The 25849-nt window shown below is 42.5% G+C and overlaps 1 protein-coding gene across 4 annotated transcripts in view; it reads right to left on the bottom strand.

Annotated features, from left to right (window-relative positions):
- LOC121314894 (eukaryotic translation initiation factor 2-alpha kinase 3-like) overlaps nucleotides 1–25849 on the bottom strand; it is a 48198-nt gene that overhangs the window by 6788 nt on the left and 15561 nt on the right. Inside the window, exons 2-11 of one of the 4 annotated variants that reach the window (XM_041248673.1) lie at nucleotides 23418–23547; nucleotides 13998–14192; nucleotides 10907–11037; nucleotides 9604–9829; nucleotides 8881–9043; nucleotides 8506–8637; nucleotides 8262–8384; nucleotides 7436–7662; nucleotides 7065–7177; nucleotides 5912–6055 (exon numbers count right to left, since the gene is read on the bottom strand). In XM_041248673.1, the coding sequence (XP_041104607.1) occupies nucleotides 5912–6055; nucleotides 7065–7177; nucleotides 7436–7662; nucleotides 8262–8384; nucleotides 8506–8637; nucleotides 8881–9043; nucleotides 9604–9829; nucleotides 10907–11037; nucleotides 13998–14192; nucleotides 23418–23547 (1584 nt within the window). The remainder of the gene's footprint in view (nucleotides 1–5911; nucleotides 6056–7064; nucleotides 7178–7435; nucleotides 7663–8261; nucleotides 8385–8505; nucleotides 8638–8880; nucleotides 9044–9603; nucleotides 9830–10906; nucleotides 11038–13997; nucleotides 14193–23417; nucleotides 23548–25849) is intronic. The other 3 variants (XM_041248762.1, XM_041248932.1, XM_041248844.1) reach the window with 3 other exon arrangements.

Below are 25849 nucleotides of genomic sequence, written 5' to 3'. Positions count from 1 at the left end.
CAGCAGCTGATTTCTGCGTTTCTCAGAATTCAAAAATATTTTATTCATAATAAGTATAATTTTCCAATTGGCATATGATTACTTTCACCATTATTATAAAGTTACCTTAATTTTAAAAATGAATAAACGTCTGATCACATACAGTCACCTCCAAAATTATTGGCACCCTTGATAAAGATGAGCAAAAAAGGCTGTATAAAATAAGCACAGGTAATGAGCTAGATTGTAAATTTCCAACATGTGGAATATATTGTACATTATTAATGGTTTGAGGCAAATCAACCAAAATTACACACTTCTCAAATTATAAATTAATTTCCAAAAAAAATAAGTGTCATAATTATGGGCACCCTTGTTTTCAGTACTTTGTGCACCCTCTTCTTGCAAGGATAATGGCACTGAGCCTTTTTCTATGTATTTTTTTTATGAGATTGGAGAACACATTGGAAGGGATCTTGGACCATTTCTCCATACAGAATCTTTCAGATCCTTGATATCCTTCGGTCTGCGCTTATGGACTGACCTCTTCAATTCAAACCACAGGTTTTCAATGGGATTCAAGTCTGGAGACTGAGATGGCCATTCAAAATGTTGATTTTGTGGTCAATTAACTATTTCTTTGTGGATTTTTATGTGTGCTTGGGGTCATTGTCTTGCTGGAAGATCCACTTGCGGCAAGTTTCAGCCTCCTGGCAGAGGCAACCAGGTTTTTGGCTAAAATGTCCTGGTATTTGGTAGTTCATGATGCCGTTGACCTTAACAAGGGCCCCAGGACCAGTGGAAGCAAAACATCCCCATAACATCAAAGACCTACCCCCATATTTTACAGTAGGTATGAGGTTCTTTTTTGCATATGCACCCTTCTTTCGACACCAAACCCACCGCTGGTTTGCGTGGACAAACAGCTCTACTTTAGTCTCATCTGACAGCGAGCGAGTGGAAGCGACAGCGAGAAGTACAGGCGTGGAAAAGTACAGAACAGTTTAGAAGCAGTTTGAAAGCAGGTTGACGGCTGCAGAAGAAAATAAACTTCAAAAAAGGAAAAACCCTCAACATGGTCTTCAAGCCAGTAATCTGTGATACCTGCTTGATGTGGGAAATCCGAGAAAACCCAGCGGAGCTAAACCAAGTGTGCGTAAAGTGCCGCGCGATCCAGGATTTGCATAAACTAGTAAGTATGCTAGAAATGGAGCTGGAAGAAGCGAGACAGCAACAGGATCTTGAGGAACCAGCACACCCACAATTCATGGAAGTCTGCATCACCCCTAACAGACTGAAAGCCACCAAGGAGATAGAAGGTCAGAACAGCTGGGTTCAGGTAGGCAGAAGCAGGGAAAAAAAGAAACTTCGTCAAACACAACCACCAGAAATCAAAACAACCAACAGATTTGAGTCACTTCAGAATTTTGATGAGCAGAACCAACAACAAGAGAATGAAAGGAACAACATCCAGGACCCTATTGACAGTGGTGACCAGACAGCAAAAAGAAGGGAGGTCATGATTGTTGGGGACTCCATATTGAGAAACACAGCAAGTTCAATTCACAGTTTGGACCCTCTTACTACAACAGTGCGCTGCCTTCCGGGAGCCTCGGTCAAGCACATCACTGAGAACGTGGACAGGCTCCTAGAACGAACAGGAGACGACCCGGTAGTAGTCATCCACATCGGTACAAACAACATTGGAAGAGACAGACCAAAATCCCTGCAAAACAAATTCAGAGAGCTAGGAAGGAAATTAAAAGAGAAAACCAAAACTGTGGTATTTTCTGGTATACTACCGGCACCTTGCAAAGGACCATATGGACAGCTGGAAATAATTAATCAAAACGCATGGCTGAAGACGTGGTGCACACGGGAAGGCTTCACCTATCTTGATCATTGGACCACATTCTACAACGAGGACTATCTGTATAGACGGGACGGACTGCACTTAAATAACAAGGGAACCAGTCTACTTGGAGAAAAGATCCTCGAGCAGGTTCAGAAGCATTTAAACTAGAAAGGAAGGGGGGAGAAATCAACAAAAAAACAGAAGGGAGACCGCATCAAAACAAGAACAACAACTCAGGTAAGACAACCATTAAATGTATTTATCTAAATGCTAGAAGTATCAGAAACAAAATTCTAGAACTTGAAGCTACTGCACTAACAGGTAACTATGATGTGATAGGTGTTACTGAAACTTGGTTGTCTGAGAGTGATGGGGACGAATATAATATTTGTGGGTATACACTGTATAGGAAAGACAGGCAGGACAGAAGAGGAGGAGGGGTAGCGCTATACATAAGAAACAGTCTTGAAGCCCAGGTGTTAAACCTGGACAAAGAAAATAAAACCGAATCAATATGGGTCAGAATAACTGACAAAAATTCAAAGGGCATAATAATAGGAGCATGCTATAGACCGCCAGATTCAGACGGTGAGCAAAATAATCTGTTATACAATGACATTAGAAATGCATGTAGCAAAGGAGAAGCCATACTAATGGGGGATTTCAACTTCCCCCAAATAAAATGGGAAAACCCGGTGGGTAGCACGAAGGATGAAATAGAAATGGTGGAAATGACAAATGACTGCTTCCTAACACAATTTGTCAAGGCACCGACTAGAGGGGAGGCATGCCTTGATTTAGTCTTTTCAAATAACGAAGATAGAATAACTAAAACAGAGGTCAGAGAACCACTAGCAAACTCAGACCACAACATGGTCTCATTTGAAGTGTTTTTTAAAACCCCAAAAGTAATGACTAAAGCTAAGGTTTACAATTTTAGAAAAGCAAACTATGAAGGTATGAAACAAAGACTAACAGAAGTAGATTGGAGTAAAATAGAGAAAACACCCACAGAAGAAGGATGGTTGTTCTTCAAAAATGTAGTACTAGAGGCGCAAAACAATTACATCCCTAAAGTAGACAAATCTAAATGTAAAACTAAATTGCCAAAATGGTTTAATAGATCAATTAAAAAAAATATTCAGCGAAAAAAGGCACTTTACAGAGCATTAAAAAAGGACCAAAAAGAAAGTACGCAGAAAGAGTACACAGAACTGCAAATGCAAGTCAAAAAGGAAGTTAGAAAGGCCAAGAGAGAAATAGAAATGAACATTGCTAAGGGAGCTAAAACCAATTCCAAAATGTTTTTCCAATATTACAACAGAAAGCGAACATTCAAAGAGGAGATTAAATGTTTAAGAGATACAAATGGCAAAATCGTAGATGAAGAAAAAAAAATAGCAAATATATTAAATGATTACTTTTCACAAGTTTTTACAAAGGAAGATACTGACAACATGCCCCACATGTCATCCAGTTCCTGTCCAGTTTTAAATAACTTTAGCATAACTGAGGCAGAAGTGTTAAAGGGACTAGGAGCTCTTAAAATAAACAAATCCCCTGGGCCGGATGAGATCCTCCCAGTAGTACTCAAAGAAATGAAAGAAGTAATTTACAAACCGCTAACCAAGATCATGCAGCAGTCTCTTGACACAGGGGTGGTACCGACAGACTGGAAAATTGCAAACGTAATACCGATCCAGAAAAAGGGAAACAAAACTGAACCAGGTAATTACAGACCAGTAAGCCTGACTTCTATTACATGCAAACGTATGGAAACTATAATAAGATCCAAAATGGAAAATTACCTATATGGTAACAGGGTCCTGGGAGACAGTCAGCATGGTTTTAGGAAAGGGAGATCGTGTCTAACTAACTTGCTTGATTTTTTTGAGGATGCAACATCGATAATGGATAATTGCAAAGCATATGACATGGTTTATTTAGATTTCCAGAAAGCTTTTGACAAAGTCCCGCACAAAAGATTAATTCTCAAACTGAACGCAGTTGGGATTCAAGGAAACACATGTACATGGATTAGGGAGTGGTTAACATGTAGAAAACAGAAAGTACTGATTAGAGGAAAAACCTCAGAATGGAGTGTGGTAACCAGTGGTGTACCACAGGGATCAGTATTAGGTCCTCTGCTATTCCTAATCTACATTAATGATTTAGATTCTGGTATAGTAAGCAAACTTGTTAAATTTGCAGACGACACAAAAGTAGGAGGAGTGGCAAACACTGTTGCAGCAGCAAAGGTCATTCAAAATGATCTAGACAAGATTCAGAACTGGGCAGACACATGGCAAATGACATTTAATAGAGAAAAGTGTAAGGTACTGCACGCAGGAAATAAAAATGTACATTATAAATATCATATGGGAGATATTGAAATTGGAGAAGGAATCTATGAAAAAGACCTAGGAGTTTTTGTTGACTCAGAAATGTCTTCATCTAGACAATGTGGGGAAGCTATAAAAAAGGCTAACAAGATGCTCGGATACATTGTGAAAAGTGTTGAATTTAAATCAAGGGAAGTAATGTTAAAACTGTACAATGCACTAGTAAGACCTCATCTTGAATATTGTGTGCAGTTCTGGTCACCTCGCTATAAAAAAGATATTGCTGCTCTAGAAAGAGTGCAAAGAAGAGCGACCAGAATTATTCCGGGCTTAAAAGGCATGTCATATGCAGATAGGCTAAAAGAATTGAATCTGTTCAGTCTTGAACAAAGAAGACTACGTGGCGACCTAATTCAAGCATTCAAAATTCTAAAAGGTATTGACAGTGTCGACCCAAGGGACTTTTTCAGCCTGAAAAAAGAAACAAGGACCAGGGGTCACAAATGGAGATTAGACAAAGGGGCATTCAGAATAGAAAATAGGAGGCACTTTTTTACACAGAGAATTGTGAGGGTCTGGAATTAACTCCCTAGTAATGTTGTTGAAGCTGACACCCTGGGATCCTTCAAGAAGCTGCTTGATGAGATTTTGGGATCAATAAGCTACTAACAACCAAATGAGCAAGATGGTCCGAATGGCCTCCTCTCGTTTGTAAACTTTCTTATGTTCTTATGTTCTTATGTTCTTATGTTCTTATGACAATCTGGTTCCAATCCAAGTGCCAATGCCGTTTAGCAAACTCCAGGCGCTTACATTTGTTGATTGCTCTCAATAAAGGCTTTTTTCTGGCAACCCTTGTCGTCTAATTGTAGATTTGGAAACTTGATGACCCCAAGATGCAACCAAATTCTGTAATTCTCCAACTGTGGCCCTTGGATTCTTCTTTGCCTCCCAAACCATCTTCCTCACTGTGCGTGGGGGCAAGATGCACTAGTGTCCTCTACCAGGCAGATTTACGGCTGTTCCACAGGTTTTGAACTTCTTAATTATTTCCCTAATAGTGGTAAGTTGTATATTTAGGTTTTTAGCTATTTTTTTGTACCCATTGCCTGATTTAAGAAGGTCAACAACTATTTGTCTCTTTTCATTTGTGAGTTATTTGCCTTTCCCCATGGTGATGGATGACAAGTGGATTTTACATGCATGTGACCTCATTTTACCCCAGTGAAACAGGAAGCCATGGAAGGCCACAATACAGTTCCTTAAGACTGAGAGGTACTTAAAGTAGAATGTTAATGCAGATTTAATTTAATTTTTACACCCATCTTTGAGAAAAAAAAATATTATTGTTAAATAAATGGTTTTCTCTGAGCAATTGTATTAGTATAAAAGAATATAGTTTTCCCATATTTGAGCATAAAATCTAGCTCATTACCTGTGCATTTAATACAGCCTTTTTTGCTCATCTTTATCAATGGTGAAGGTGACTGTATGTATGTGACACACATGCATGTGATAAAAGGGATGGTGTGCAGTATAGTACAGTATGAATTGTGCTGTGTGTCTGGGTTAACCCCATACCAGCCAGTTCACCTTTACAAGGTGCTGGGATGAAAAATGGGAATCAAATCTGAACCTGTACTGAAGAGCCTTGTACTGCATCACCGCCCATCCTTTATAATAGAGAGATATTGTTAATGCAAACCCCCAACCTGTCCCTCATCCAGGGTATCACCTGTTCGGCAGACGTATCCTCTTAATGGCGTAGTTACAGTCGTCCACCTTGTTCCTGGCCTCAAAAACAACACCAAAGCCCCCTCGTCCCAGACACTGCACGGGCTCAAAGTCAGTCAGGTACCTGGCAGGACAAACCAAAGCCCTTCTTCCGTGTCAATATACATCCCACCAAAGGAAATGCACAGCTCAATATTGATATTTTACTTTTTTCCATCCTTCTTTCTTCTTTTCCCTCATTTGTAGAAATATGAACAGAAATCCCTGCATAGTAACTGGAGGTGTTGCAGTTTCTAGTTCTCATGAAGCAGAACCCAAGCTCTAACTCAAAGCATGCATCATAATCCACCCAATAGTGACATTCCTACAAATGCAGACACACCTGGGCCAGGACTACCCAGGACACAGATGGCAGTTAATAGGTTTTGATGAGTTTGTGAACCAGACCCCCTCCACCCCTGCATCTACTGCACAGTCATTAAAACCTCAATGGCATTAATACAACTGCAATGGAAATCCATTACAGACTGCAGACACCAAGCAAGCTGCCCAGGATCTATTGAGAGGGCTCCTTACTCACTGCCTACAAGGGACACTTGATATACACATTAATTGCATGCTGCACCTGGTTTAACTGGGGACATACACTGGAAACAGCTTTCTCTATTGGTACTCAAAGTAACAGTTTCTTTTTTCCTCTTTTTCTTTACATACATTTGAGAGTCAGTGTAAAGTCCAAATTGTCATGTCAGGTTCATATTTTATATTCACCACATATGAAACGAAAAGGGGAAAAAACAAAATCAATGATCTCTTAAGAAAATGCATACTTTACACAGTTTACTCAGAAGCATTGACTTGTTCTGAATTGCTGCCAGATGCTTTTTAAACAGGATGCAGAAATACTGCCACGGTATCTAGCACAGGGCTATTGAAACCAGGAATGAGTGCATTGTCTGGAGCAAAGTACTAGTGCCTCTGAGGATTTCACAAAGGGGATGAATGAAATGTCTTCTAATATAACAAAGCATAACTCCAACCCCTTAAAGATATATTCTTGTTTTAGACCCGCCCCACAGCATGCCTGAGCAGTCCATCAACACTACTTTATTGTATTAGCTTGCACCCTTTCCAAAGAGTCCTGCAGTGCTCACCTGGAGACGTATTCGCTGTCCCTCCCTTCTGTCCCATTACTGTCCTTCAGCTCTTCACCGTCCTCCTCGAACGTACTGTTCGTCTGGCATTGGGTTTCAGACTCCTTTCGCTGCTTTAAAAAACACATTTAAACAATGTGTAAACAGTTGCTGTGTCACTGAAAAGTATGAATAATAATAATAATAATAATAATAATAATAATAATAATAATAATAAATAATAATAATAATAATAATAATACAGTGAAAACAGATTACAGATTATGGTACTTTTTTAGCGCTGATTCTGATCCAATGACACAGCAACTGTAAAGCAACTTGAAACAGGTGCAGACTTCTTGAACACACAAAGCTAAGCGAGCAGAACTCACTCTGCTCATGTGCAGGGTGGGGGGGTGGAAGAACTTGCACACGATGTAGGTGGTGGCGGCGATGCAGAATACGATGGTTCCCAGGATCTCCTTCCACCAGGGAAGCAGCAGCACAGGGTCCTTCCTGCGCAGCTCTGCCCGCGAGGGTTCCTGGTGCTCCAGCAAGCTCACCTGCGTGTGCCGTCGGCCCCGGTAACGCCAGCTGTATGGGAAGTAGTACCCATTGTCTGTGGGCCAAGAGAGAGGGAACACATTACTGCCATCCCCACAAACAAAGCTGACAGTCGGTCAGGTTTGCCACCACTAGATTTCTCTTCATGCACCATTAATAACTGCACATGTGTTTCTGTTTCACATTGTTGCGTGCAGTTCTAAACTCTAACCACTAGATCTCATAGCAAACCAGAAAACAACTCAAAGTTTTCGTTCAAACCACCAACATGTATTAAAAAGGGCTCAGCTTTAAATCAGGGCACGCTTCTTCCCATTCCTCAGCCCTAAGCACTTACAGTACTAAACTTCTCCTAAACTTCACTCACTACCTCCAGACATCAGCATGCACAGAACTACTTCACCAGCCGTTACCCCCGAGAGCAGACCGAAAAGCACAGAACTACTTCACCAGCCGTTACCCCCGAGAGCAGACCGAAAAGCACAGAACTACTTCACCAGCCGTTACCCCCGAGAGCAGACCGAAAAGCACAGAACTACTTCACCAGCCGTTACCCCCGAGAGCAGACCGAAAAGCACAGAACTACTTCACCAGCCGTTACCCCCGAGAGCACACTGAAAAGCACGGTTACAGCAGGTTCTTCACTGTACATACCATAGGGATACTGCAGGACAGACAGAGCTCCGTTGCTGTACTCCTCATGGGAGAACTTGTCATTATTCAGACACTTGTCAAACTCATCTGAACCCACCAACACTGGAGTCCTGGACGGGGAGTCTACAAAGATAAAAGAGAGTTGTTCACAAGTGTAATGTAAAACAAATAACCTGCAACACAAATAAAGAAATAAATAAAGAAATAAATAACCTGCAACATGTATAAAAACTGTAACCCTTACGTATCAATGGTTTCCACTTCACTGTGGGAAGGGAGATGATGCCAGTCTCAGTGTCCAGGGCGTTGGACTTTGTTGGGAATTTTTCCGAAATGCGGACGGATGACTGCAAGTAAAGTTGCCCGTGGAACATTCCTGAACGAAAAAAAAGAAAAGAAAAAAAAAGGATGAAATGTTGTAATTCCAACTCGGACTGCTGTGGATGTCCCAGTAAGAGCACACAAAGGACCTAAGACTGCTGTGGATGTTCCACTAAGAGCACACAGAGGACACGGTCTGTGGAATAATACCATCAGACAGACTAGATTCTCTTTCATTCCCCATGTTGAAACTAGCAGATTCTGTAAATCATCCTCCGGGACCCACACTCCTCCTTACCCAGGTAGACACTGGACTCTGTGGCTCCACGGGCAGCCTCCACAATGTCCTCCTCGTCCTCCAGGTCCTCGGGGCGCACGGTATAGCTAGTGTCATCAAACAGGCTGATGGGGATCACCTTGCCGTCCCTCACTAGCCAGGCAGATGCAATGGGTGTGCAGAACTAGGGAAGCCATAGGAGGAGGAGTTATTACTATTATTATTCACTTCTTAGCAGACTTCCTTATCCAGGGTGACTTACAGCTGTTACAAAATATCACATCACAGACAAGAGCAGTTATGAAATACAAGGTCAGCGGTAAATAAGAGCAAATTCAAATGAGAGAATAAAAAAAAAAAGTTATTCTGTTTTAGAGCGATTTCAACTACGAGCAGCTAAACAAAGTAAAAATATTTGCTTACAAAGAGTAAATTCCATTAGAGCAAGTAGCAAGTACAACTAATGGATGAGAAGGATTTTAAGTTAGGTCCTGCTTGGGCTGGGGCCTGCAGTGGGGGTGAGAAGCACCATGCGAATAGCATTAACCTGAACCCTTCTGCTGTATAATAAAATTACTAACCATTCAATACTCGATTGTATTTTAGGAGTTGGCAGTAAGCAAGCAATCAAAAGCCGGTGCTTTGATTTGCTGTGCAATAAATACCCCTATCGTCTGCCCGTTAGTAGCACAGTGCTAAGTGTTAACAGCCAGCGCTGAACTGAGGGGCTGTACCAGCACCTACCTGCTGCTCCCACTCCAGGTGCCCCCCACGCTTGGTGAAAGCCATGACCTTCCAGTCTGCCACGGAAACCTTGATGACCGTGTCCTTGGTCTCGGCTGCCTCCTCCTCCTCCTCCCGGATCACCTTGGGGTCGTCCCTCTTCACTCCATCTCCCTCCAGGAAGTTCACTCCGGGCTGCACCTCGGGGACAAACTTCAGCTCAAAGTGCCCCACGCTGAAGTTCCACCTGGACAAGGACATAGAGGCTTTCATTATAAACAGCTCTGCTTCTGAACTGGGCTTTCATTATAAACAGCTCTGCTGCTGGACTAGGCTTTCATTATAAACAGCCCTGCTATAAAACAGCTCTGCTTCTGAACTGGGCTTTCATTATAAACAGCTCTGCTGCCGAACTGGGCTTTCATTATAAACAGCTCTGCTATTAAACAGCTCTGCTTCTGAACTGGGCTTTCATTATAAACAGCTCTGCTATAAAACAGCTCTGCTGCTGAACTAGGCTTTCATTATAAACAGCCCTGCTATAAAACAACTCTGCTTCTGAACTGGGCTTTCATTATAAACAGCTCTGCTGCTGGACTAGGCTTTCATTATAAACACCCCTGCTATAAAACAGCTCTGCTTCTGAACTGGGCTTTCATTATAAACAGCTCTGCTGCCGAACTGGGCTTTCATTATAAACAGCTCTGCTATTAAACAGCTCTGCTTCTGAACTGGGCTTTCATTATAAACAGCCCTGCTATAAAACAACTCTGCTTCTGAACTGGGCTTTCATTATAAACAGCTCTGCTGCTGGACTAGGCTTTCATTATAAACACCCCTGCTATAAAACAGCTCTGCTTCTGAACTGGGCTTTCATTATAAACAGCTCTGCTGCTGAACTGGGCTTTCATTATAAACAGCTCTGCTATAAAACAGCTCTTCTTCTGAACTGGGCTTTCATTATAAACAGCTCTGCTATAAAACAGCTCTTCTTCTGAACTGGGCTTTCATTATAAACAGCTCTGCTATAAAACAGCTCTGCTGCTGGACTAGGCTTTCATTATAAACAGCTCTGCTACTTAATCATAAATGCTACTGAACTCATTACAAAATTAACAACAAGAAACCAGGGTTGTTAAGGGTTTAAATAGTTTAGTGATCACCAAGCATTCAACGTTTACAATTTCCTCCATACTTTATAAAACCATTGTCAAAAGGCTTGCAGGCCAATACAGGTGTTAGCAGGCTAGCCAAAGAGGAATGCTAAAATCTGTGTCCTCCCCTAAATGTATTGGCTCCACTCCCCCCCACTTGTTTTGCTCACTTCTCATTGCCACTGCGAGGTCCCACTGCACGGACAGTCTTCTGTGTTCTCTGGAGAAGCAGCACATCCTCAGGCTCTGACTCCTCCTCGTCCCAGCGGCTGCATCCCACCGCAGAGCAGATATATCGTAGCTGGAGGCAAACAAACCACAGCGTTAGAAACACCTGCCTCAGACCCAATATACAGAACAGCCCACATCCACGATGCAAACACCCACAGATAAGCCACACTAACACAGGACAGGTTGCCTTTTGGTAGTTACAGCTAGTAAAAATAAACATTAATGAGATGTAAAAAGTACAATTTAATATTTGCTTAAATGAAAAACATATCTATTGACTCTTTATTTCTAAGGACAACTCTGACAAAAGATCTGGATAAACCCATCTAAGACAAAGAAAGCCATTTGTTAATCCCTGCTGTGCTAAATTCCTGGCTTGGCTTGACTTTGTTAAGCACATTTAGATTGTTATAGGAACTAAGTATCGAGCTTCAAACAAAGAGTTTCACACTTAGGAATTTACTGTCCCATCTACGAGACATCGTGTCTCCAAATGGATATTCAATACGAAATCCGGTCAAAAATAGAGTAATACTCTATATACTCTATAGTAATCTAGAGGACGATGGAGGTGGTTCAGTTTGTAATTAAAATACATTGGCTTTGCTGGTGATTTATTTTGCTGTTATAAAAACAGTATTCTTGTGAACTTGTAAATCTACAAACTTTTAAAATGTAGGATATTAAAGGCCTAAAAATTTTAAATTAAGTAATTTATCATTCAGGAAATTGATTAAAATCTAATGCATTCATTACAATGATAATTATGGGACTTACATGATTTATTTTGGTACATCATTGTGTGGAATCACAAAGGAAAATAGAAATGTGATCACTTAGTAAAAATTAACTCAGGAAAAGTATTTTTAACTGAACGTATTTTCTGTGATTTACGACACTTTGTTCAAATGAAAACGGGGAGGTGTTTTTTGACGAAGGTACAATGTCATCTGCTTACATTCAAAACAGCCAATAAAATTACCTGATGGAAAGTTTACCAATGGAATGACTAGCAGAGTTCACCAACTGAAAGACAAAAATCTGAGAGATACACCTATTCTCAACTGTTAGAAAAATGCTTGCAGCATGGAAAAAGGTCTCTCTGCAACAACTTCCTAAGTAAATAAACAAATCAACATTCTCCAAGGACTTGATCAATGGAAATATGACTCTCTGAAAATGTAAATGTCTAAAAAAAGCTGACTCTTGGAAAAGCTACACAGAAACATCTAAGTGTGTACAACTGGACTGAATCGCTGAAGACTTAACATCTATGCAACAATTTAACTTGAAGGAATGTAAACTAAAACACGGCTGCTGTAGCCTGTAACAGGAAGAGGAAACCCCTTGGTGGGTGGTTCCGTTGCATCATGGGACATGGAGTCCTGAAGCATAAGCTGTCTTGTTTGTTCTTCAGATCTTGAAAAGGAGAGGACTCCCCTTCAGATCTCAAGTTTTGAAATTGAAACTTTTTTGTGAACAATTTTTTTATTGTTCTAACCTTACGAAAAACAAAGAACAGGACAATTGAAAAAAAAAAAACAGTAAGAAACAAAAAAATAAAATAAATGACAACAAAAATAAATATACAAATGCATACAGAAATTAATACAATATATCATAAAGCAGTGTGCAGAGCAATTTGCATAATGGGGAACCCCGTTGAGAATATGCTCAGCTTTGACATCAGCTGCTGTCGACCATGAATTTAGAGTAGCCGAACTGGCTAAACGTAGTCTTGCCATGAATCTTTCTAATAAAATAATCTCATAAAAAAAAATATAACTAAATGTTGAGAAGAGAAATATCAGGCTCTACCCATACCCTCAAGATCACCTTTTTGGCTGCAGTCAATCCAGCAAGCAACAAGCGTTTTGACATTCTGCGAGTTTCAAGTTGCGAATCGTGCCCAGGAGTAATCCTTCTGGGTGACAACGGCACCTGAACATCAATCAGACCAGAAAGTACTAACACTAAACATTTCCAGAGGGGCTGGACCTTGGGGAACTCCCAGAATATATGAAGATAAGTGCCAACTGCACCCTGTGTACACCCATGACAGAGGGGGGTCTCCCAATATTTTCATTTGGTATCTTCTTTGTGGGGTTGCATAAACTCTATGGGCAAATTTAAAAATGTATTAATTGATGTGTCAAATTTCTTAAATTATCCCATATTTGTTCCCAGTCTGGAGTAAAATCAGATGTTGCTAACGCTATTCCATATGTTGGTAATTGGTAGGGGGTCTGTTTTATAGAGAATAACATATGTGTAAAGCACAGAGACCAAGCCTCAGAAATTGAAATGTTTTAACCAAAGCTGAGAAAGCTGTATAATTCTTCCTTGCAAGACTGTTTCAGCTTTCTGCACATATAAGGACAATGAACCAAACAACTTATGAATTTCCATGGTGCATAAATCAACTGTATGATTAATTCTGTTTAACCTGAGTATGGAGTAATTACATGACTGAATATGAATGCATTGTTGAAAATATTTAGAATCTTAAATTACAAACTGAATATATGGTTAATGTGTCTTGAACACTTAATTACTACAATCTAGTGCAGTCTACTTTTAATCTTATTTTTGTAACCTTGAGGTATTTACTTTCAACAAGATTTGTCATTTTATTTTTTGTATGTTGAAACAAGCACTGCTATATGATAACACTGAATTGAATCAAAGTTGAATATTGTCTAGACCTCAATCATATGCTGAATGAATCAATCATTTATAGCCAGAATTCTGCGATTACTGTAAAATACATATTCATGTGTTTAAGTCTAACTTTTGATTGCACTTGGATATGAATGTAGTTTTGAAGGATATTGTGGTAAAACCCTAGATTAAACTATTTATACAAAGCTAAAGACTGATCTTGAGCAGGTCTCCAAATACATGTTTACTTGTCTTGAGCTATATTAAGCATGTATGTTACAATTACTTTATCATAACTTTTATCACCACATTAAGATAAGGATCTACAGTAAGTGGATATGAAAGCCATTGTTGATGTCTAGTCCTTACCTTGCCGCTGTAGGCTCCGAGTCCGTAAGTTGTGAGAGATTTGCCTCCGACCAGCACAGTGTCTTCTCTGAGCCTGTAGGAAGACTCCAGGAGCGACTCCACAGTGAAGGGCACGGCCTCCATGCTCTCTCGGTCCCGATCCCACTGAAACAGGGCCCCGTCCAGGGAGGGGATGATCATCTTGTTCCCAAACACCTGTCGGGACGGGGGGGCAGACACACACACACAGGCCAGTGAAGGAGGCTTGCTTTCTACTTTCAAAATCACTTACTGTATCACTATCCCTGAAGACAAGAACTGTAGTTGATTGGTACCATGTCACCAGGTATTTCGGATGCAGAGTTATCCTGCAGCCAACACATGCTGTTACCTCTTCAAATCTACAATTCAGTTAATTACATTTTCAGAAGAAAAAAGTTATTCGGTTTAACTCTCAGAGGTCCATTTATTCAGCGCATGTCAGGTCCAATGTATTTCCACACTTGTGGTTTATTTTCCACACACTGTTAAAGGCTTAACTTGAAATGCAATGTCAGTTCATCACCCTGCTTACTCAGATTATGAGAAAACATTTTACACAAAGTTAAAATCAGCACTGCATGCCAACTGTACCTTTTCAGGGTTCTGTGATCAAAGGGTGGTAATCACCAACCTGTCTGACAGGGTTCCAATGCTTTTGATTCTACACTGACTATTCAGCAAAATCTCAAAACACCTATTTAAGCTGAAAGCACCAAACTCCACCCACCAAGCAGGATTGCAACACTAGTGTTGATGAACACATTGGCTGCGATTTAAACATTCTGTGCAGATATTGTGCCAAATTAATTGTGAATGTTGTAACAACTGGATTCGCTAAAAAAAATATTGAATTTGAAGAAATTGCAACCTTGATGTTTACCAAAGAAGGACTATAGTTATTATTATTTGTTATTATTTGTTATTATTATTATTATTATTATTTATTATTATTATTATTATTTTATTAAGATAACCAAAATGTGAAGGGTTCCCCGCGTCAAATCAGATACCTGAAATGTGAAGGGTTCCCCACATCAAATCAGATACCTGAAATGTGAAGGGTTCCCCATGTCAAATGTTCCCCGCGTCCCTAAAATTAGTTTGAACTCTGTCAGGGCCACAGCATTTAGGTATCATGCCCCTCATCTCAATTTAATCTTTTAAATTATTTTTTACAATTTTTTCCCCTCTTCCTGCACCAAGATGGTTTGGAATTTTAATCTGAACGTTTCTGAGGTAGAACATGCTAGGGTGACCGAGTAGAGCTGTTTTTGTTTAGTGTAGAAATATGAATCCGTTCAGAGGTTTTCAATGGGATTTCCACTTTCTGAAATGAAAAAAGCACGTGGCCATCACGAAACTCGTCAGATCTGATTTTTTTTTTGAGAAAATTCCTTTTTTGTTGCTGCCATCTTGTTAGTTTTTTTTTTTTTCCCAAATGTTAGTCAGAATATCATAAAATGTTAATAGATTTTGAATTAGTTTCTCGTGAGTTCTTTCGATCTATATATCATTTTTTGAATGTGTGTGGTTGTGCTTGTGTGTTACTGCTCGCTCTGTCTCTCTCACCACACCGGCTCATTCTCCCTGCCTGCTTGTCAGTTGTGTCCGAGGCGATTACATCATTGATGGGGAAGGCTGGGAATGAAGCTGCAGTCTGTAGTGTAGTGGTTAGCACTTTTGCCCAGCACACCAAAGACCACTGGATCAAAAACTGGTGTGTTTTTGTTTTTTTTTTTATATATAAATGATACTTTTATACCAACATAATGTATTAGTTATTTATTCAAACATCCAAAATGCTAACAGTGTATTACATTTTATATTTTAATAAATTACCAATCTAATATAGTTAGATTATACAAAAACCACTAAAAAAAAAAAAAAAAAAAAACACAGAAAATGTCCGTACAAAACTCTCCATCACAATAACTACAAACACATTATTAATTTATCATCTTCAACCAAACACACCACCTCCCCAATTGCCCAAATGGTCTGAAACATTTCTAGCTTTGTCGGGCCTAGTTGTAATTTAGCAATTGACACAGGTTTCATTTCCTTTAGCATTCTTCACCCAATAAATAATAGTTTGAGTAAAACTCAGACCTAATTCACTAAACAATTAATTTAATAACTCAAACAAAGGCTTTAACCAAGGACAAAAGACATGTATCCCCCCCCCCCCGGGGCTGAATGATGGAGAGAAGGGAGTTGGTGGCCACAATGGTGGGCAACACTCTCCACTGTAGATCCCCCACTCTTAAGCACTGGCATACAGGTTCCTCCATGCAGGTATGATGAGTCCTCTATCTGCAGCCTCTCTCGTCAATGTGTAACATTTTGATACACATACATGTATGTAAAAAAAAAAAAGTTTTCACACCCCCCCCCCCCCCCCCCCCCCCCCCCCCCCCCCCCCCCCCACCCCCCCCCCCCCCCCCCACCACCACCCCCCCCCCCCCCCCCCCCCCCCCCCCCCCCCCCCCCCCCCCCCCCCCACCCCCACCCCCCCACCCCCCCCCCCCACCCACCCCACCCCCCCCCCCCCCCCCCCCCCCCCCCCCCCCCCCCCCCCCCCCCCCCCCCCCCCCCCCCCCCCCCCCCCCCCCCCCCCCCACCCCCCCCCCCACCCCCCACCCCCCCCCCACCCCCACCCCCAACCCCCCAACTGAAACATGGGAATGGGTTTGACATCCTATACCCGGGCCCCAGTCAGTAGTCTGCCCTATTGCAGATCCAACTCCGGCAGTTCTGTCTCCAGCTGAATTTTGCCTAAAAAAAAAAGACTCCACTTCTATAGCACCTCTGCAGACAAAACAGCTTCGAGCTGCTCTAAAAAACCCTCTAGCACCCACACTGATTTCACACCCAGCTCACCTGCTAGTGATTCTGGGCTTTTCCAGGCTCGGTTTACAAAATTAATTAAAATTACCATCTAAAATGTGCTGCGCAAAATTTAAAAACAATTTTAAAATCAAATTAGTACTCAATAACTTGAATCCCTCTTTTCCATTAACGGAGCTTAAAAAAGCCCAAATGGTTTCAGCACTATACCCCCCTCTCGCTTGCTGACTATCCGACAGATCAGAGCTAAATGGAGGAGTCAATATCGCTGCCCCGATCTTCGCTAAAATCGGCACCAATGACCACTGTGCTGTGTGTTTGAGCGCAGTCCACTCTCAGACAGCGTACTCTCCGATTCATCAGCCCGAGAGACCCCATCCTCAGAAACGAGGCTGCTTTTCGCTGCAGTACTGTGTCCGAATTTAGCCTTTCTGTTCCCTTTGGGGAGTTTAAACTCACCTGGTTCCGTCTCTTTCTCCATCACTAAAACCGCAGACTCATTCTGTTCTGTGATTCCCTCATAAGAACAAAGTTTACTAACGAGAGGAGGCCATTTGGCCCATCTTGCTTGTTTGGGTGTTAGTAGCTTATTGATCCCAGAATCTCACCAAGCAGCTTCTTGAAGGATCCCAGGGTGTCAGCTTCAACAACATTACTGGGGAGTTGTTTCCAGATCCTCACAATTCTCTGTGTAAAAAAGTGCCTCCTTTTTCTGTTCATAATGCCCGCCCCTATGTCTCTCTCTCTCTCTCTCATCTGAGGGTCCATCAACCTGGCTCCTCAGCTCTGCTGCGCTCTCACTCGCCTGCTTCTTCCCCTCGTTTCAGTTTCTCCTACAGTCCTCTTACAGTTCTTCGCAATATGCTCTTTACAAAATATTTCACTGTTTACAGGGCAAACTGAAACTCTGGTGATTTCAGTTTGGTCTACTGCCAAGACTGCTGTGGCCAATGATTGTGTACAAGGTTTACTTGACAACAGCTGAGAAGCTGGAAGCTTTAATCAGTTCATACATCAGGAAATGGTTGGGAGTTCCACACTACCTCAGTAGAGTTCCTGCAACTCACTTTCGCCTTCTACCACACCAGACTCAACCAAACCAGGTTGGGGTCTCTCTCTCTCTCTCTCTCTCTCTCTCTCTCTCTCTCTCTTCTCTCTCCTCTCTCTCTCTCTCTCTCTCTCTCTCTCTCTCTCTCTCTCTCTCTCTTCTCTCTCTCTCCTCTCTCTCTCTCTCCTCTCTCTCTCTCTCTCTCTCTCCTCCTCTCTCTCTCTCTCTCTCTCTCTCTCCTCTCTCTCTCTCTCTCTCTCTCTCTCTCTCTCTCTCCTCTCTCTCTCTCTCTCTCTCTCTCTCTCTCTCTCTCTCTCTCTCTCTCTCTCTCTCTCTCTCTCTCTCTCTCTCTCTAGCACTGTGATCTGAGGGTCCATCAACCTGGCTCCTCAGCTGATTGATTCACTCGCCTGCTTCTTCCCCTCGTCTCAGTTTCTCCTACAGTCCTCTTGCAGCTCTTCACAATATGCTCTTTACAAAATATTTCACCGTTTCAGAAGCAGCAAAAAATTCACTCATCTACCCGAAACCTGAGCACTACATTTTGCTCCACCTTTTGGGTCGAAGCATATATAAAACTGTCTTCTGAAAGAAACTATATGCTTTATCAAGGGATTTACAACCCAGAGGAAACATTGTAATACTTGACATTATTTTTCCATGACAGCTTAGCTCTCTCACTATAAGTTTGTTTTTCAGAAAAGGAGGAATATTAGAAATTGTTATTTTATATATAATATTTCTTCAAAACTGGGACTTGATTTCCCACCATTAATTTATAAAAGACCAGACTATTAATCTGTTTCTTTACAAAACTATGGACAAGAAATAAAGGATGAAAAGTGAAAAGGGAACAAAAAGAAAGCAGGGGAGAACCCCTCACTCACTCTGAGCTGCAAGCACTCCCGACACACAGAGCGAGCATTATGAAGGCATGTAGAGGAGACTGAGGAGGGTAGGGCTAAAGCATGCCAACACCCACTGCTAGAGCATTACCTCACCCCTAATCCACAACAGGATGACTCGCCAGATTGGCTGCCTCCTTGTCTCTTCTTGTTTATCTCACACTTGCCACATTCTTAAGATCCCCATAGGTAAATACTTTGTTTCTGCTAAACCAGTGGCATTAGCCAGCCCCAATCATGAAGCAGACTAGTGTCTCAAGGACAGGGCTTGCAAATCAAACTGCCTGGTTACACAACGCAGGGCTGGCAAATCAAACTGCCTGGTTACACAACGCAGGGCTGGCAAATCAAACTGCCTGGTTACACAACGCAGGGCTGGCAAATCAAACTGCCTGGTTACACAACGCAGGGCTGGCAAATCAAACTGCCTGGTTACACAACGCAGGGCTGGCAAATCAAACTGCCTGGTTACACAACGCAGGGCTGGAGCTTGCAGCCAATCAGCAGGCTCTCCATTGGCAACAGCAAGACTAAAACACAAGGTTAGTGCCGTCTGACAATAGCTTAGAAACTGCTTAAAAAAGCAGAACCAGAAGACCTGGCTAGTGAAACATTCCCAGGATGGATGTTAAAAGGAGCACAGCCTAACTGCTTTCCCCTGATCCAACAATGAATAAAAGAGAAACCCATTACAGTACCCATGCTGTAAGCGCTATATAATAACACTGGCAAAACAAGATGTAAACATTCAGATGAATATCATGTCATAGAGACAGCTTTTAATTAAATGCCCTCCCCTTTCATTGTTAACTTTCTGAAATATACATGTATTTCAGCCCAACTAACTTTTTTGGGAATTGCATGTTTAATGTACAATGGTTAGAGAATGCATTTACCACAGTTTACCCTGGTTTGCCATCTTTATTAATAAGCTTATCCATACTCTTTACAATGCTTACATACAGTATGTTTTCACTACACTTTGCTGTGCTTTTACTATATGAAGTCTTTCAGGGCATTTCCTTTACATATACATGTTGATTGCAAAGTGTTGCAAGTATGGTCTCCTCCACCTCCTCTCTGCCGAAGAAGCTCATGTCAAGACGCAGGCTGCAGACTGGCCTCAAAGTGTGAAAAGCTTCTAGCCTAGGGTTGTCCTCATTTTTTATATAAAGAAAGGCTAGTTGTACTGCAAGCTTCATGGGGGTCAAACATACACATTCAAAGAGCCAGCAAAAGCAAGAGAATAACTAGGGTAAAAGGAGGAAATGACTACGACCTCAGCTGCAGCTACTTGCAAACAAAACACCATGAACTGGATATTTGCAACCCGAATGCTGAACCACACAGGAAACGTATTTTTTCTCATCAGTGCCTTGAAAAGCCTGCTTACAGATCTGGCAAAAAAGGCAATCTGAACTGCACAACACTTCTGCAAGCTTGGGATCTTAACCCCTGAATGAACAAACCAGCCCTTTATTCTAGTATACAGCACTACCATTAACTACAGCATGCAGATCAAGGCAGCAGGTTTTCCAAAAAAATGATCAAGGAAGAATGAATGAATTTGTGCTTGAAAGCAATTGTTTTAAGTGCAGGTACTCTGTAAAATGAATGTTTCGTCTAAGTTCTCCAACCTACCTTTTTTTCAATTTAATATATTTTTTATTAAGAGAGTAAGTGGCGGGGTTACAGTTCCCCACATGTTGCTACAACTGTTTAAATAACATACCTGTAATTTTTCTTTTCATTGTTAATATCCTGAAAGCTTTTACACTTACAACTAGGCTAGCTACTGTTAGATTTTTATTGCGAAATCGACGATTAATATCGATGTTTGTTTTAGAAAGAATTTACCAGTTTTTTTTTTATCTTTTCTTTTCAATTCAAGCAGAGAATGGGTGAAATCGACACGTATGCTTTAAAAACAAAAATGTCATTGTGAAACGCCTCATTTAGTGAAACCCCTTTATCATATTCAACATGCAACAAAACAATGGTTACCAACATCCTAATTGAAATAATGTTTGGTCACAGCCGAGCTACACATTGCAAAGATAAAGATCCTACACAATTAAATTCATTTAAACCGTAGGAAATGCAGCATAGAAAAAGTATTACACAGACTTTCATAGCATACATTTACGAGTAAAAAAAATATGTGTGGAACAAAACATTAGATAGTTGAACAGAACTAGCTTGCACAGAACAATTATTGGGGAGTCAGAGCCCCCCCCCCCCCCCCCGCTTCAGAGCAGCTTGACTCAGTCACTGGAAGGTAAGGCAGACAGGCCTGCTTTGTCTTGCCGTGGAGACTTCAGTCGGTCAGGGTATTGTGCACAATACTCATTAAGTTTTTTCCTCTTGCGCCCCATTTTCAAATCAAAACTAGTAACTGTCACCGTATATACCTATAATAACAAAAGCTTACCTACACCTTCATATACTAATTTCAAAGTAGGCGCTTTAAATGACAGGTGCTATAGCTGGCAAATGAAAGTGTACAGTCGGTGCAGGTCTTTGTTTTTTTAAAAATCGCACTTCCTGCAGTGAATTAGAGGACAGATCTCAAATCCTAGGGCACTAGAGCAGACATTTTGAAAACAGCTTTGAAAACAGACTTTAAAAAGTTATGTGTAAAAGTTGTCAAGATGTCAGTGGAAAGAAATACAGGTATGTTAATTAAACAGTTGTAGCAATATGTAGGAACGTGCAACACTATTTCTTTAGAGCCCAGCGACTCGTTAAGGCTAGGAATGGGTGGGGGTACAGGACCTCTCTCAGGCTAGGAATGTGAGGGGGTAGAGGACCTCCCTCAGGCTAGGAATGTGAGGGGGTACAGGACCTCTCTCAGGCTAGGAATGTGAGGGGGTAGAGGACCTCCCTCAGGCTAGGAATGTGAGGGGGTAGAGGACCTCCCTCAGGCGAGGAATGTGAGGGGGTAGAGGTCCTCCCTCAGGCGAGGAATGTGAGGGGGTACAGGTCCTCCCTCAGGCTAGGAATGTGAGGGGGTACAGGACCTCTCTCAGGCTAGGAATGGGTGGGGGTACAGGACCTCTCTCAGGCTAGGAATGTGAGGGGGTAGAGGTCCTCCCTCAGGCTAGGAATGTGAGGGGGTACAGGACCTCTCTCAGGCGAGGAATGTGAGGGGGTACAGGTCCTCCCTCAGGCTAGGAATGTGAGGGGGTACAGGACCTCTCTCAGGCGAGGAATGGGTGGGGGTACAGGACCTCTCTCAGGCTAGGAATGTGAGGGGGTACAGGTCCTCCCTCAGGCTAGGAATGTGAGGGGGTACAGGACCTCTCTCAGGCTAGGAATGTGAGGGGGTACAGGACCTCCCTCAGGCTAGGAATGGGAGGGGGTACAGGACCTCCCTCAGGCTAGGAATGTGAGGGGGTACAGGACCTCCCTCAGGCTAGGAATGTGAGGGGGTACAGGACCTCCCTCAGGCTAGGAATGTGAGGGGGTACAGGTCCTCCCTCAGGCTAGGAATGTGAGGGGGTACAGGACCTCTCTCAGGCTAGGAATGTGAGGGGGTAGAGGTCCTCCCTCAGGCTAGGAATGTGAGGGGGTACAGGACCTCCCTCAGGCTAGGAATGGGAGGGGGTACAGGACCTCTCTCAGGCTAGGAATGTGAGGGGGTAGAGGACCTCCCTCAGGCTAGGAATGTGAGGGGGTACAGGACCTCTCTCAGGCTAGGAATGTGAGGGGGTAGAGGACCTCCCTCAGGCTAGGAATGTGAGGGGGTACAGGACCTCCCTCAGGCTAGGAATGTGAGGGGGTACAGGTCCTCCCTCAGGCTAGGAATGTGAGGGGGTACAGGTCCTCCCTCAGGCGAGGAATGTGAGGGGGTACAGGACCTCCCTCAGGCTAGGAATGTGAGGGGGTACAGGTCCTCCCTCAGGCTAGGAATGTGAGGGGGTACAGGTCCTCCCTCAGGCTAGGAATGTGAGGGGGTACAGGTCCTCCCTCAGGCTAGGAATGTGAGGGGGTACAGGTCCTCCCTCAGGCGAGGAATGTGAGGGGGTACAGGTCCTCCCTCAGGCTAGGAATGTGAGGGGGTACAGGTCCTCCCTCAGGCTAGGAATGTGAGGGGGTACAGGACCTCTCTCAGGCTAGGAATGTGAGGGGGTACAGGTCCTCCCTCAGGCTAGGAATGTGAGGGGGTACAGGTCCTCCCTCAGGCGAGGAATGTGAGGGGGTACAGGTCCTCCCTCAGGCTAGGAATGTGAGGGGGTACAGGTCCTCCCTCAGGCTAGGAATGTGAGGGGGTACAGGTCCTCCCTCAGGCTAGGAATGTGAGGGGGTACAGGTCCTCCCTCAGGCTAGGAATGTGAGGGGGTACAGGTCCTCCCTCAGGCGAGGAATGTGAGGGGGTACAGGTCCTCCCTCAGGCGAGGAATGTGAGGGGGTACAGGTCCTCCCTCAGGCGAGGAATGTGAGGGGGTACAGGTCCTCCCTCAGGGTAGGAATGTGAGGGGGTACAGGTCCTCCCTCAGGCAAGGAATGTGAGGGGGTACAGGTCCTCCCTCAGGCGAGGAATGTGAGGGGGTAGAGGACCTCCCTCAGGTTAGGAATGTGAAGGCGTACAGGACTTACCTCAGGCTTGCTGAGGCTTGAGGAGACCAGAGTCCCGGAGCCCACATCCAGGTCCCACTGCTTCCTGCCATGATTCTCTGGGTCCAGGGCAGATATCCGCCCATCTAGAGTGCTGATGATCACCAGAGACCTGGGGGAGAACATTACATACATTATAATGAATACATTGTGTATCTGCAGTCAAAGAAAGTAACTGCGCACAGCTGCTATCAACAGTGATGTTTCTGGGACTACTACACAATGTTGCAGCTTCACTATTTGAACTGCAATGCACTGTCTGGTTCAGATGCTCTAATCTGGTTCTGAGAGTTTGAATCCCAGCCGAGAACATGAACTGGAGGAGCGCAGACAGGGAGTCTGTGGATCTGAACTTCGTCTGTCTGTCTCTCACTCATTCCCAATGCTTTTACCACAGTTTACCATGATTTTGTTTTATTATTATTGCATTATGCTTTTAAAAAGTACCACACCTCTCTGGGCTCTACAATGCTTACCTGTGTTTTATTACACTACTATGGTCAATTATTAGAAGGGCATACTTGGCACTTGAGTTAAATGTAAATGGTGTGCATTGCAAGCATGATCTTTCCGTTCCTCATTTCATAAAATATTTGGATTATTAATCAGTACCACACAGCACAAGACAGTGGCAGTGAATATCAGTTCTCTATAAAGAAGTCATCCAACAGGACCTACAGCTATGTGACTGTGCAGTAAACATGCCAGCTCGTCACATTCAACTGCATGTGAGGAGAAACATGTAAATACAGTTTGAAACACAGTACTGCTTGACAATGTCACTTCTCAGAGAAACTAGGAGGACAGCAGCGTGTTTAAACAACCAGTATGCACTGTTTACCCAGGTGTGTACAGCCAGCATAATGTTACAGTTCTGTGAGGAGCACGATGGATTAAACTGAAATGGTGGAAATGACAAATGACTGCTTCCTAATGCAATTTGTCAAGGCACCGACTGAGGGGAGGCATGCCTCGATTTAGTCTTTTCAAATAATACAGAATAACTAAAACAGAGGTCATAGAACCATTGGAAAACTCAGACCACAACATGGTCTCATTTTAAGTGTTTTTTAAAACTCAAAAAGTAATAGCTAAAGCCAAGGTTTACAATTTTAGAAAGGCAAAAACTTTGAAAAGATATGAAACAGAGACTAACAGAAGTAGATTTGAGTAAAATAGAGAAAACACACACAGGAAAAAGATGGCTGTTTTTTAAAAATGTAGTATTAGAGAAGCAAAACAACTGCATCCCAAAAGCAGACAAATTTATATCTAAAACTAAAATGCCAAAATGGTTTAATAGATCAATTAAAAAGAATATTCAGATAAAACACACATTTTACAGAGCATTTAAAAGGGGCCAAGAACAAAGTACACAGAAAGAGTACTTGGAACTGCAAACACAAATCAAAAAGGAAGTTAGACAGTCCAACAGATAGAAATGAGCACTGCTAAGGGGGCCAAAACCAATTCAAAAAAGTGTTTCCAATATTATAACAGCAAGAGAACATTCAAAGAGGAGGTTAAATGTCTAAGAGATACAAATGGCAAAATCGTAGACTAAGAGAAAAAAAATAGCGAATACACTAAAATGATTACTTTTCACAAGTTTTTACAAAAGGAGGACACTGACAACATGCCCCACGTCAACCTGTTCCTATCCAGTTTTAAACAACTTTAGCATAACAGAGGCAGAAGTGTTAAAGGGACTAGGAGCTCTTAAAATAAACGCATCCCCTGGGCCGGATGATGTTGGAAAACATGGATCGAGAATTGATTAGTAGTTGCTACGCATGTGGACTGGCAGAGCTATACTGGTGTTCTTTTCTGAAAAGAGACTAATATTGCAGATAGCAGACTGTTTGGTTCAAATTGCATGTACTGCTAACCATTGATAGAGACATTGCGTCTACAAGCTCTTGCCCAACATTGACTGCAAGCTAACGAGATAACAATGCTGTGCTAGAAGGGAACAGGCTCTAAAGACTTCAGAGAGATCGAAAGAGATAATGCCACTAGGATCAAAGGGGGTCGCAAGAAGATAACAAAAGGCAGATGTATGGACCTTTTGTCTCCAGGAGTGTGAAGAATGCACCGAGTTCAGAGGTTGTCACACTAGCCTACACACACAGACACACACACACACACTCGCTCGCACAATAAATTAAATTACCTTGACCATTGGTTAAGTGTCAGAGAAAGGGGAGGTGGACCATCTATACAGAAGGGTATTTAATGTCATGCAAACATTGTAATGTTGAGTATTGTGTTTGTCCTGTACCTGGGACCAGACTCCCTGCATATTTCAATAAACCTAACAACTGACTGAAGAAAAGGACTCTGTGCATTTTCTGGAATCTACTTACTCACCATCTATTTTGTTAAGTTACTTCAGATGAGATCCTCCCAATAGT

The sequence above is a fragment of the Polyodon spathula genome, chromosome 1, assembly GCF_017654505.1.
Source record: "Polyodon spathula isolate WHYD16114869_AA chromosome 1, ASM1765450v1, whole genome shotgun sequence".
Classification (NCBI taxonomy): Eukaryota; Metazoa; Chordata; class Actinopteri; order Acipenseriformes; family Polyodontidae; genus Polyodon; species Polyodon spathula.
The sequence above is the reverse complement of the archived record's forward strand: the minus strand, read 5'-3'. Positions and strand labels throughout refer to the sequence as shown.